The 14,060-nt window shown below is 41.3% G+C and overlaps 1 protein-coding gene across 2 annotated transcripts; it reads left to right on the plus strand.

Annotated features, from left to right (window-relative positions):
• Positions 1-283: 283 nt before the first annotated feature.
• On the plus strand, positions 284-11,558 carry ETNPPL (ethanolamine-phosphate phospho-lyase). Of its 2 annotated transcripts, XM_008948942.1 has the most exons (13): positions 284-400; positions 559-718; positions 1,581-1,655; positions 3,408-3,501; positions 4,452-4,568; positions 6,302-6,384; positions 6,913-7,138; positions 7,978-8,132; positions 8,897-8,986; positions 9,198-9,328; positions 10,225-10,291; position 10,452; positions 11,156-11,287. In XM_008948942.1, the coding sequence occupies exons 1-13, from the start codon at positions 346-348 to the stop codon at positions 11,285-11,287; spliced, it is 1,386 nt and encodes a 461-aa protein (XP_008947190.1). In that variant the 5' UTR covers positions 284-345. The 2 variants fall into 2 exon arrangements, with proteins under 2 accessions (XP_008947190.1, XP_008947189.1); XM_008948941.1 differs by lacking the exon at position 10,452 and having other exon boundaries at positions 11,156-11,558.
• The last annotated feature ends 2,502 nt before the right edge of the window (positions 11,559-14,060 follow it).

Raw genomic sequence — 14,060 nt, forward strand, 5'->3', positions numbered from 1 at the left:
GACTTGCAGTGCCTGTGCTCCTGTGAAACCACTTGCAGTCAGAGTCATGCTTTGAAAACATCCTTAAAGACTGATTCTGTTCCCACTGTGCTTGGGAAGGTGCACCCAGGCTGGTTTTAACTTCAGTAAGAGCCCTGCTTGGCCACCATCTGAACCACTCACAAGCTCTTTGCAGAGGGAGGCAGTTATCTCCAGAACCGCAAAAGATCAACCCCACACTTGAAGGAGGGGGAACAACTAAGAAAACTAAAATGTTGTTATTTTATAATTCTTCTTTTCAGGCCTTCTTGCAAAGTTTTCTTTGCTAAGGACCCTCTGAAGATAGTGCGTGCTCAGGGCCAATATATGTTTGATGAGAAAGGAGAAAAATACCTAGACTGTATCAACAATGTTGCACATGGTAAGCAGTTTAGTTTGTAAGACTGCTTCTATTCCTTCATTTCTTATAAGGATCAGAACACACTTCTCCCAAGAGATGATGTTCACAGTGCTTCTCTGACTCTCCTTGTATGGTTCAGTAACTGACTGCTTGCTAGTAATAGCTACTTTCTTCTGTAGTTGGCCATAGTCACCCATATGTGATAAAGGCTGCGACAAGGCAGATGGAGCTGCTCAATACGAACTCCCGGTTCCTGCACGACAACCTCGTTCAGTACGCACAGCGCCTTACGGCCACCCTGCCCGAGAAACTCTCCGTCTGCTACTTTGTTAACTCTGGGTAGGTCTGGTATTTTATTTTTTTCCTCTATTATGACTATTTTGCTCCTGTTCAGGATGGACACTCAGAACAGCTTGTCTAAATCTTATTAAGTAGGACTTGGTAATAAGCAACGAAATTATCTGCAGTAGTGATGGAAGGATCCTTCCTCTTTGCAGCTGTCATATTTAGTGTGATGGCTCAATGCAAGAGAGACAAAATGTGAAACTGGTCTGCTGAATGTTATGCAGAAAAGGAGAGGGGAAGTTAGAAAAGCATATTAGATGTTTTATAGAGATTGGTGATTGCTATCTGTAAATTGACACATGACCTTGGAAACAACTAGTCTTCTTTCCATTCAGTCTGTGATCACTTACGTTGACAGAACAGACAGCCTGCAGGGACTGGTGAGCAGAGGGGCAGCTACAGGTCAGGCTGGAAGTTTGAGTCTTGATGCAGGGAGGAGATTTGTGTTCTCTTCTGCCTGATGGTGCAAATGCTGGGGATGACAGAGGCGTTGTGCAGGGTGGGAGGTGGGACTGGCACGCTGTTGGTTTTTGAGGGTTTGTGGCTGCATTGCACTCTCAGCTGCAAAGCAGTCTCTGTTGTAAATGAGGATATAAACCTCTACAAGCAAACTGGGGGAGGGAAAGAAAGCATCTCTTTGTTTGATGTTTGTACAAAGAGCTGTTTTTTCTTTGACCTCTTGCATGGTATTTACGGTCTTAACCTTAACATTGTAATCTGCATAGATCTGTAGAGTAACAGAGCCTGCTGTGTTGATTTATTGTATGTGTTAGTCCCATGCATCCTCTTCTGTGCCAGAATTCCATTTTAATTGGAAGCACTTCACTATTTTGTGGCTATGTCTGTTACTATGCAGGTCTGAAGCAAATGATCTTGCTTTACGACTGGCTCGCCACTACCATGGGCACCAAGATGTGATCACCCTTGAAAAGTAAGTACATAGAGGAGCTTATGTGAATGCAGCCAGCAACTCCTGCCATTCCTCCAGAAGCAGCTTTGCATCAATCCTCTGCTCTTTGTACTCCACTGCCTGCTGAAAGAAAAGTGTTGTTGCTTTCATACCAGAACAGTTCAGGAAATCCCTTTTCCACATTTGGATAAACACAGCTTTTGAAGATCTCTGAAAAATAAGCTTGTCAGTCATGCCAGAAGGTCAACCACTTGTTACAGGGTATTTCCCACAGAGACTCCCAAAGCAAGTCAGGCCAGAGACTTGAATGTTGGTTTTCAACATTAGTCAGTGGTCTGACCATTGGGCTGCTCTGGAAAAGGGCTTTCTGTTTGTCACTCTCTGGTGGACGTGTTTCTTTTTGTACCAATAAATATTCAGTGGTCGAGAAGAAAGATCCCGTAGCTCTGCATCGGTGCTGCACCGATGGTCAGTTCTCCTCCAGTGAACACAAGTATGCACACAAAACCAAGCAGCTCCAAAATCAGGAGGCACTGGGAGGGCTGCCAGCCATGTGGAAGGTGGCCAACTACGTCTCTGGGTTTCCCCGAGATGCAGCTGCAAGGTTGGTTATGCTGCCATAGGGCTGGATCTTCTTCTCAAGTTGTGATTAGAAGGTCCAGCCAGAGCAATGGCAAGATCACATCTGTCTAAACGGCACAAAGCTTGTTTGACTCAGCTGTGCTCAGATCCCTGTTAGCCCTCCTTGACTCGTGGCCAAGATTTGGAGTCACTGAGAGTAGCTTCCTTCAGGAGACGCTGATGGTGGAGATGGCACTGTCACTGCTTCACTGCAGTAGCTTGTCTTCCAGAGCACCACAGGGTATTTCTTTGCCCAGGTGCCAAGGCTCTGTAGGCTTTTGCCAGAGCTACCATTCCAGTCAGGGTGGGCTTTCTTTTTGTCCATTGGCAGATTTTGTTGACTGGCTAGTAGAAAGGTATAAAGAAGACAAAGAAGTTCAAAAACATCCTCTTTGCCTTATGGGTATGCTACAATGAGGTTGTGGCATGTCTTTGATTTAGTTTGAGGTTCCTTCCACTTCAAGTTTAAGGCTGAACGAAATTGTTTATTGCCTGAATAAAACTGCTACATGCTTTAGGTTCAAAGGACTCTGTTCCTCATTTCTAAATAAAATTTGCCTCAGCAGTATCCAATTTTAGCAGATATAAAGCTTTTATATTCAAACGATATTCATCCTTATCCTGAAAGTGGCTTCTGCCAAACAGTCTAGCCTGGAGGGTCTTCAAGGCAGGTAGTTGTGTGCTGGTGCTGCATGAGCTCCCCACCTGCTGATGCAATGCACGTGCTTGAGGGTCTTTGCAATGCTGTTGGGGTCTAGCTTGCAAAGCTTGCATTGGCCAGAGTAGGGCCCACAGGTTGGAAATGAGGGAGCTGGACCCACCCTTCAGTTGCCAGGTAAGGCTGCTAGGGCAGCCACCTTATAGGTGGTGTGGTCCAGGGAACATCATCTTGGTCTGTCCCCATGCTGGCACTTGCTTTTATGCAAGAAAACAACCTTCTGGTTCCAGTCCTGCTAGTGAATTGAAGTCAACAGCAACTCCATGTTGCCTTTGAGAGAAAGACTGAATAAATTAAATCAAGATCTTTTCACAAACAGTGCTACTATGTTGCAGATATAGTCTCTTATTCTGGATTGTTTATGGGCACAGCTGTAAATTTAGCTCTTCTATACATGTGGTGAAAAGTGACTTCGATATTTAACACTCGTGCAGTGCTTACCATGGCCATGTTACATCTCTGATTGACATCAGTCCCTATAAATTTAATCAGCTGGGAAAGGACAGCAAGAAGGATTTTGTGCATGTGGTAAGTGTGGTTTTTTGCTTTTTGTTGTTTTTATGCCTGTCATGCAGCATATTAAATTATCCACTTCTAGTGTAAATATACATTTCTGTTTTGCTGATGCTAGAGTACATACACTTGGCTATTTGTTGTTGGATTAAGTACAGCAAAATGGTTTGCTTTTATTCAGCTGTGAGGCTAATTTCCTTCATAGTGCCACAAGTTTTCTCTTGAAACTACCCAGTCTCTGTTGGGTTGGGTTGGCTGAAGATACACAGGACTTTTGAGTCTGTTTCCAAAAACTGGAAAGGCAGACCCTGTAAGGTCAAACAGATCTGGGTATAGAGCTCATAGGTGTCCAGCTGAGCAAGATACTATTTAATTTCCAGCCTCAACTTGTATATCTTACAAAAATTATTCTCAGCCCAGAGATGCACACCAAACAGTTCTTCCCTGTCTAGACCTCCTTCCATTAGCCATACTGCCAAAGTAGTATCTGCCTTCCTATACTACTTTCCTTGTCTTATTTACTGAACCTCCCCTAACACCATTTTTAGAGGCTTGAAGGTCATACAGATTCATACCATGACTAGGATGCTGAAAAAGAAGGGACAGACTGGAAAGCCCCATTCTCCAGTTGCAGAAATGGATCTTTCTGCAAGACTCTGAAACAAGATGGTGGATGAGGACTCATTATTGAAGGAGAGGAGGGACTGTCTTGATGGGTGGATGAAGCAGAACATGGCACTTTCAACAGTTGTGTCCAGTAATGTTGAATGTGTCACAGGGCTGGGTTGAGGTTTAGCTGTAAGCTTAAAATTCAAGAATTTTTAAAGCATTTTTGCAATTCTGTGCAGGAATTCAGCCTGTTTTCTCTCTGTGTGGAAAGACAAAAAAATAGGGCAATAGAAAAAAAAGTAAGTGTTTTATGGAAAGATGAACTTTTAAAAACCTCAACATATTGATCTTTGCAGGCTCCTTCACCAGATATCTACAGAGGGAAATATAGGGAAGACCACCCAGACCCAGCAAGTGCTTATGCTGAAGAGGTGAAAAAAATTATTGAAGAAACACAGAAGAATGGACGCAAGGTGTGTGTTTTGTGCTTTAGAAATGCTGAGGCTTCACCTAGTAAGTGTGGCTTGGGGGCATGAATCAGGCAACTAAGGACATGTTTCTCTACTCAGTTTCCCTTGCTTCCACCTGCCTTCATTTTTCTAGGGTGGGTTCTGTGTTCAAAATGGGACATTTTTCTACCTGATGCTCTTACAACTTTTCTAGGCATCAATGAAAGGATCAATAATACAGTTGTAAATAAGCAGATACAAGCAATGCAAATTTCATATCTTATGCAATGGATGGGTAGATTGTAAATATCCTAGGGCAAGCTTTGAGGTCTGCTGAGAAACTACATCACAGATTCTAGCAAGGATATATAATAGGACAGAGCGTATGCTAGATAAAATCTTGATACTACATTTCTGAGTCTAGTAGCTTAAGATAAGTTCAGAGTCATCTAAAAAAGCTGAACTTTTCAATTATTTACATTATGACCTTGATAGACATTTTCTGAACAGGTTTACCTAAAATATGTGATAGTGTTTTGTAGGATGGCATTAATGTTTTGAGACACGTAGGGCTTGATCTAAAGCCTACCGAAGTCACAGAAGACTTCAGTGGTGATTGGAACAACATGTTCCCTTTTAGTCCAAAGGACTTACATCACTCTTCTTTTAGTTTCTTCATCAACTTTTTTTTATTCTCTACTAACGGATAGTTTTGTTTTTTTCTTCCCTTGTTTCCTTTCTTTTGCATATTTCTTAGGTTTTGGTGCCATAGACCTGTGGCAGGACAAGTTGTGCTAAAGGCTAAGCCTCACATGCTATGGGAAGCTTCGTACTCTTTGGCCGTAGCATGCCTCTCCAAATATAGTGTATGGTTCTTTACACGTTACTGCTCGGCCTTGTTTCCAGGAAGACTGCACCAGCCCAGAGAGACCTCTTGATGCTCAGGGAGGGGTTCACAAGTGGTGTGGGGATGCAATCCCTTAAATAGCAGACTTATGCTGAGACTTCGGGGTAATATCATATCTCTGCTGCATAGACCTCTGCTGTTGACAAGAAACGAATTTTGATGTTCCAGTTTATCTGATCCGCTGCTCTTACCCTTCCTGACTTGAAATAACTTTCTTTTTCATTTCTAGCAACTGGAATTATTTCATCTGTAGAATTTTTCTCCTCTTTTGTCAAGTGCCTCATGCTGACATTTTACTTGTGTAGTTGTTTGCATTAGGCAGGGGTGCCCAAAACATAGCCTCAGGCCATCTTACAGTTCAGCTTCTACCCACCACTATCTGGCATTCAGAAGTGAGCAAAAAAACTGATCACCACCTATACCTGGTACTAGAGAGCCTTGGCATTAAGCAAACTTTGTTAACTTCTTGGGAAAATGGCAAATGCTGTTGTCTGCCTCTTGTAAATTGAAATTTGTAAATAAATGTACAGAGCTCCCAGGAGCCTGACCCAACTTGCTCTGACACCAGTGAGTGTCTTCCACGTCAAAAACTGTTGGACTAGGGTTTAACAGAGCTCCCTGTATTCCCATCAGGTTGCAAAGGTGGCCCTGGGTACTGCGGATTTGGGCACCCCAGATTACAAAATAAATGAATTCTTTAGCTATAGCTGTTCTCAAGAGCCCTCAATTGTCCAGCCCATTCCGTGATTAAATTAAGGCACATATTTGAGCATTTATGTCTAGACTGTTAGATATTTGTGCAAAGACCAAGTAGACAAACACAGCTCTCACCCGAGTTTGTTTTTTGTAGATTGCTGCCTTCATAGCCGAATCCATGCAGAGCTGTGGAGGCCAAATAATTCCACCTGTGGGCTATTTCCAGAAAGTGGCAGAGTACGTACATCAGTTCAAAAGGGCATAACTGGAAAATTAACCAGAGAAACAGGTTTTCCACTATAGGCTTATCCAGTCGATTCAGCCATCACCCTTTCTTGCTCTTGGCTGTCTGTGGTTCCTTTCTACATGTTGAAGAGTATAATTCCACTTCTATTTTTTTATGGAACACCAGCTGAATAATTTTTAGCTGCATAATTGACTTTCCTTTTCTATCATTAATCCTCAGGCCATAAGTCTGACAGAAGATGAATTTGAACCATCATAGATAGAACCATGCACTTCCCTTACAGTACTCCTATTTTGCATCAAAATATCAGATTTTTTTTTCTTAACATTTAGTAAACTAAAAAAAAAAAAATCAAATTAAATAGGTCTAGCTGTATTTCAGCAGCCACATTCTTTCTTTTTTTCCTAACCTGGTACCACACTGGAGAATTTCTGTAATGCAAACTCCCTTGTTCTAGACTGCCTACCTGAGGTGTGCACTGCAGCACTAGTCATTCAAGCTGTTTTATTTGTTTTCAGGTATGTGCATGCAGCAGGTGGAGTGTTCATAGCTGATGAGGTCCAGGTTGGCTTTGGCAGAGTTGGGAAGCATTTTTGGGCATTCCAGCTGCAAGGTGAAGATTTTGTGCCTGACATTGTCACCATGGGAAAGCCCATTGGCAATGGCCACCCTATGTCTTGTGTGGTCACAACAAGAGAAATTGCTGAAAGTTTTGGTGCCTCTGGACTGGAGTATTTCAATACAGTAAGTTTGTAGGTGAAGGTTTGCCTTTTTTCTATTGGTCTGCATTTAACAATTAGAAGTTGTGTGGGTGATTCAGCTAATGTCTGCATTTCTAGGAGCTCAAGTGCACCGCAGTCTAATATCTAAAAGTAAGTGGAGATGCTTTGAAATATGCTCTGTACCAAATGATACTTCTTAATATGGGCCAGCACTAGCTCTCTGGCAAGCCATACATCTCAGCTTACATCCATACAGATAAATTCTTCCTTACTTCTCTCTCTCTCTCCTACCACTGAAATGCTGACCATGTAAAATTTCATTTTCTAGGACAGGCTCTGTGCTGGTGGGGCTCATGGCCTGGCAGACCTTGCTCTGCAGTTGGCATGTAACAAAACAGTGATACGAGCTGCATGCATGCCACGGAAAGGCAGCTTTCTTCTTGTTTGCTGAGTCCTCTTTCTGCTACTGTGACTGACCCTTCTTCCCAGCTACCGTGAATTCCCCTGCTTTCAAAGGCCTTTATACTGTTCAGTTCAAGCAATACCAGATCTATTATCCACTGCTCTTCACAGGAGCATTTTGCCTGCATATACCATCAGCAAACCATGAAAGTAGCTTGAACTCTTCAGCTGTGAAAATCTTCAAGTTACTGAAACCCGAAGCAGATGAAGAAGGAGCCTCTCCTTTTGGCCTCTTACACTGCCCAAAGTAGGGGGCATGAGGCTCCACGGCCTGCACAGCAGGTCCCCACCTCTAAGCTTTCTTCACAACATGTTAAGCAGGAGATGGCAAGTTAAAACCATGTGGATAGACACCATGTTTCTGATGGGTTTTATTTTCCTGTTTGTCTTTGCTATCAGTTTGGAGGCAATCCAGTGTCTTGTGCTATTGGTTTGGCTGTGCTGGATGTAATAGAGAAAGAAGATCTCCAAGGAAATGCTACACGTGTAGGAAATTATCTCCTGGAATTGCTGGCTGAGCTAAAGAGGAAACATCCCTTAGTGGGAGATATCAGGTAGGTGCCTTAAAACAATGCCAGAGAAGAAAAACAACTGTGCTAGAAAACCCTAGAAGTTTGGTGTGAGGGAAAAACAGAAACATTGTCATGGTTATGCTACACTGCTTTTTGAAAAGCACTACTCAAAACTGCTACTGTATGGCTATATATTTTTCAAAAGAGTTGTCCATCCATCTGCTTAGTTAGGTATAAGCATAGCCAGTAGAAAAGCTCTGCAAGAGAGCAGGAGAAAGATCCATCTAGATACAGCAGCCCAGTTATCAGTACACTGTTGGGATGATGGAAACCTTGTTGACATCACTGGTCCATTTCACTTGGAGATGTTTTTGTGGGTTTTCCTAATCTCATAGTAAAACTATAACTGCCTTCAGTCTGGGGTGGGACGACATACACACAGTGTTTGATTTGTGGGATTTTCTTTAGTTTTTTTGGTTTAGTTATTTGTCTTTCACAGCTCCCTGGCTTGAGGTTTGCAGGGTAGGAGAGAAAGAAAATTATTCTGTCATTCTTAACTGACCACATAGTCTTAATGAGCCAGCTAAACTTATTCAGCCAGAAATATCCTTTATCCCACTTGGCCGTCTGAAGTAGCCGGTGCCAAAAAATGACCAGAGAGAAAGTCTCCTCTCTTTCCTGCTCCTTTCCCACTTGTGCCCCAGGGAAGGGAACAGCAGGTTTTAGAAACAGGTTTTGCATTTGCAGCAAAAGGCTTGGGTTACTGACACTGGATTTCACTTGTCTATTTTTTTTCTCTGCTCCAGGGGTGTTGGATTGTTTGTTGGAGTAGATCTGGTGAAAGATGAACAAAAGCGAACACCAGCCACAGCTGAAGCCCTTCACCTTATTTACAAGTAAATGTTTCTTAAAGACTATGTGCAGTGATCAAACCCTCCTAGTGTTCCCCAGCAATTAGCCATTAATTTCAGTTTAAATTTGTATAACTTGTGATAGCATAGTACTAGAAAAAGAAAAATTTCAAAATCTAACTCAGCCTGAAGGGCCTGACAAGACACAGTGTAGTTTTATACTTGTGTCTACCACAGATGTTTCCTCTTTCCACAGGCTGAAAGAGCATCGTATCCTTCTTAGTGCAGATGGGCCCCACAGAAATGTACTGAAATTTAAACCACCAATGTGTTTCACAATGGAGGATGCAAAACATGCAGTGGAGACAATTGATGCACTTCTCACAGGTATGTATGCTTTAGTGCTCAAATGAATGCTCTTCATTGTTCCTTTCCAGGTGACCCATTAGAAACACCAGCCACCATAATCTAAGCCATTGCATACAAGGAAAAGTAATAAATTGCATTTCTTTCCATGTGTCCAAACTGCTGTTCTGAATGCCAATTACTATGAATAAATAAAGAGCCCCATATGTACTTCATCCAAACATTTAGGCAAAATCCTGCTCTTGATATTTTCTCTCACATACATACTCAGTGTTACCACTCATTTCTGGTTGCACCTGCTGTATGTTAAGCACCTGCTATATGAACAGAGGCCTGAAAGACAGTGCTGAAGCACTGGTGGAACTTTCCATAACATGCTCTAACTTTTCCTCTTTTTTTTTTTTTTTTTTTTAAACTGGTGTACTAGGATGTCATTGTATTAAATTTAGCCCTCAGGCTTTTCTATTTATCTTCTACCTTGGGTTGAATCCAGGGGCAAATAATGTCAGGTATACTGTTAGCAGTAAGGACTCTCCAACTCTCCAAGCCCATTCTACACTGAATGCTTCCTTCTCCTCAGATTGTAACAGCTGGAGTTAGGCTGGCATGACCCTGCTGGACTAAAGGCAGAACTCAACTCTGAAAGGTCTATCTGAACTGCCATGCTACAGTCAAGCTGCTAATTTCATTCATTTCTCTCCACACCCTCAAGATACACAGTCCTGATACATTAATCATGTTGCCTCAGAAAAATGTTTTAGGAACTACTCATCATCTTTTGGTTATTTTTTTGTGTGATAAATGCCCAGAAAAATAGCTGACTAAGCATTTTTCACTTCAGCCAGATGTTAAATTGACTGTATTTATACTTACCCCTGCTTCTTTTTAATTGAATTATTTTAATTTTTTATTTTTAGAAATGGAAGAGGCAACTGGAATGAAGACAGAAAATAATGCTTCTACAAATGCACAGTGTAAAATAAAGTATGCTTTGAATTTATTTTTTTTTTTTTTAATCTTACTCAGGTGTTTGGCAAAGCAAGTATAAATTACTTTGGTAGAGCACACCTTCACTTTTGGTGGTGTGAGTGGTTCTGTGCCTTGAAACAGCTGAGAACATAACTTGCTAGTAGAAACCTGAGAGAGTTGAGTTGTAAAGAGTTGAGCAATACAGACTTACAACCAGGAACATGCTACAGACAAGCCCCTTGCTCTGCTTGCCTTATATGCAAACAAGACCAACCAGACTTTGGGCTGCATGCAATTGTGAGCTCAGCAGATAACAATTTTACTAGTTTTAGGTATTGCATGCTACTGAACGGATATTTGGCTTTCTAAGCAACTGTGCATCTTGGAATGTGTCCACGTTTTCAAAGAGTTCCAAGGATTTTGTTTCCACCATAGCTCTTTGAGTATGAATGGCTGACATGCATCCAAATTATGACTTCTTAGGCTGCAGCCCAAACTTCGGGTAACTCATACATAATTTCTCACACCCTTAAAAATACATGTCACCCACAGTGCTATAGGAAAGCTCACTGAATTGTCACTTAGTGAGTTTTCCAGTGATGCTGTGAGTGGTGGGAAGACAATAGCTCAGCTGTCTAGAGATGCAGTAATTAAGGCAGAGCTCCTATGGATTTATTGCTATCTAGACTATGCTAGCTTTGGGATGCAAACCTCCTCTTACAGACATTTGTGCATACTGGGTTCAATTTCTTTCAAAGCTAAGAAGCTGTGCCACTAAAAGAGGGGAGTCAGGGAGAGCTAACTAATGGGAACCAAGTCCAATGGCTGCCTGTTGGAAGACATGTATGTGCCTTCACTGGCATTTCATTTCTGTTTCAGACAACTGAAGGGAGTTCTCAACCAGAAGGTGCAAATGAAAGCATCGGCCATATGAGTGGAGCTGCCTGCAGACAAGAAGATGGGCTTCATTCTAAAAAACGTGCAGTGCCAAGTAACAGAACAAGAACATGAAGAGGGAAGGTTTTCCCCTTTCGGTTTGAATTTGTGTCCAGCTTGCTTTTGAGATGAAGAGTGCAATAGTCTTGAGTCCTAGGATCCATTTGAAGCCTAGTTCTACCTTCCACAAACTGTCTAAATTCCTATTAGCTTCAGCAAAATACCTTTTCAGATACATGAGAACTGCACCATGTGGCTTGAAATCTAGATGTGACAGAGTGGACAAGTGATAAACAAATCCCTTGGTGCTGATGGCAGGCTTGACATAAGTACACAAACTCTGTGGAATCTCTGGACTTACCTGTATTACACAGAATCTGAATTGCTTAACCACCATACAAGCAAATGCCAATCCTATTAAGTCTAAAATTATATGCTTAACATGCTATTTTTACAATATTTTAAATTTCAATATGTAATATTGAGATGTTAATTACTTTCCATGTTTTAATGGCTGAATTCAGAAAACAAGGCTTGAGAGAAAAATCATTATTATCTACCAGTGTAACTTAGGTCCTGTGGACCATATTCCCAGGTGATAGAAACTGGTGCAGCATTTTTTAATGTCAGTAATGCTCTACCAAGAGTCTACCACTATGTGTGTAGAAACACTATGTTTATGCAGGGCATTCTCACTTTATGTTCAAAGAAAATGAAGAATCTGGAGCCTAATTTTCTATAGTTAAAGCAACTTTTATATGTAACTATTTATATAGAGTAAGATTTTATGATTTTTTTTTTCCCAAAGGTTTATATATTGAACCCTCTCAGTACAAAAAAGAATATGAAAGTAGAGTATATATAATTTCAGACACACTGATTAAATTTAACCTGAGGGTCTGTCAAAATGAGGCTCCCAGGGATAGCTCAGCTTGCATTTCCATGGATTTTAGTTGTTTTGACAATCACAGTATTGCTGCCTGATCCTGTTGTAGCAGTGCTGTTACTTTTTGTCAGTGATGATGGAGAGTTTCATACCAATTGCATGGGATCCTGACACAGATGTCTATGATATCATTGATAGATTACTAAAAGTAAAGGACCACTGCATAAAACATGCATGCAACCACTTTGCAGCCACTGCCTATCTGTGCTGCAGATACTTTAGACCGAGTTCCCTCCTTGTCAGTGTTAAAATTTCAACAAGAGCACACAAGCCCTACTTCTCTTTTTTAATACATGCAGAACTCCATGCCATGGGAGACACTGAGGGCTTTACAAATGGTTTGTACTTCAGAAAAAAAAAGACAAAATGTATTTCCTTTTCAATTTTAATACCTTAAAAGGTATGTCTGTTGTTTTGTAATTGCTGCTGATGACCCTACTGATACGACTGAAAATTGAACACCTTGTCTAATATCATGTTTTCCACAATTTGCTATATTAATAGTGATGTTCCCCGTGTAACATCTTCCACCATCCTCAAGCTGTCTTATTTTCTGTTTCATGATCCTTGAATAATTCTTCCATAAGAATAAAACTCTTATTTGTAATTATGATGCCTTCCACAAAGAGTTTTTTTGGTTTTAATTCTATTCTTCAGTAACACCTATTTGATGAGGGAAGTAACTTAAGTTTTGGCTGGGTGTTGTCTCCATGCTGGAGCAGAATTGTCTAGGCTGTGTTTCCCTGAGGCCCTATGTGGCCCTCAGCTGTCTGCAGCTCTTACCCTCCAAACCAGATGTTACCTCAGCTGCCACAATTCAGTCAGCCCCTGCTAACTCTGCACTAGGAAGGATGCCACAATTTTTTTCCCAAACATGGAACTACATAAAGACCTAAGTTAACCTAATTTGGTTGATGTGGTTTAGGTCACTCCCTGTATGGAGTTGTTCTACTTAAATTATACCTCATCCACTGCATGCAGCAGCAGCAGCATGCACTTCCCAGGAAGAAAATGCTTATGTGATTTATTGGAATAATACATTTTTTTTAATAATAATTGGGTTTATTGTGCTCAAGGCACACAGCCCTTAAGTCTATACTATGGCACTGACCATTTAATTATTTTTATAATTAAATATAATTAATATTTAATTTTAAAAAGCATGTCAAAGAACTAGAAAAAAAAATCCAATTAGCCTAAATCTACGGCGAGGTGAAGATTGCAGTTTCATAAACACAAGGGGCCTGTGGCTCTACCTGCACCCTGCCTGTGTCTTGCTTCTGCACCTGCTTGAAATAGGTGGAACAGCCAATGCTCCAATTTACTGGTGGTTTTCACCCAGTTTCTGTTTCACAAGTCAGGAAGCTCTCTCTATCTATTGCTTCTGTTCATTATGCAAGGTGAGAGTTACCTAGAACAACTGTGTCTTCTATTTTCTTTAAACAAGAGAGGCTGTCACTTCTGTGGTAGACACTGAAAAAAACCCACTATCATTTAAAGGAAGGAACCAATCCAACAGTTACCAGGAGTAGAGCTGGACCTACTAGAACTGCTAGTACTATTTCATTGATAATGTTCCCACAGTATCTCAGAGTCCACACACAAGATTGTGCACAAGCCCTACTGTCAAATTCTTCCTAGTTAGGAGACTGACCAAAGGATGGGACAGTGGGAGCAGAAATAATTAAGGTTAAACACGGACAGAGCAGTTCCAGTCAGCTGAACTGATCAAATACATTCCATCCATACAATACTCCACTGAACAGGCAAGAGTTTTTTCCTATTATTTCCAACTCGCTGTTTCCCTTTCCTCTTCCTTCTACCTCTCCTGTCCTGGCTGTCCAATTCCTGGTTTTAGACATGGCTTAAAATCCACCCTAGTCCTTACATTCATAAGACACC

The sequence above is a fragment of the Merops nubicus genome, unplaced genomic scaffold (genome assembly GCF_000691845.1).
Source record: "Merops nubicus isolate BGI_N331 unplaced genomic scaffold, ASM69184v1 scaffold8211, whole genome shotgun sequence".
Lineage (NCBI taxonomy): Eukaryota > Metazoa > Chordata > Aves > Coraciiformes > Meropidae > Merops > Merops nubicus.

What these genes read in the sequence shown, in the direction of transcription:
- ETNPPL (XM_008948942.1), top strand. Translation starts at nt 346, where the DNA reads ATGTTTGATGAGAAAGGAGAAAAATACCTAGACTGTATCAACAATGTT. An exon ending in TATCAACAATGTTGCACATG is followed by an intron (nt 401 to 558) that starts GTAAGCAGTTTA and finishes TTTCTTCTGTAG; the next exon opens with TTGGCCATAGTCACCCATAT. An exon ending in GCCCTTCACCTTATTTACAA is followed by an intron (nt 8,987 to 9,197) that starts GTAAATGTTTCT and finishes CTCTTTCCACAG; the next exon opens with GCTGAAAGAGCATCGTATCC.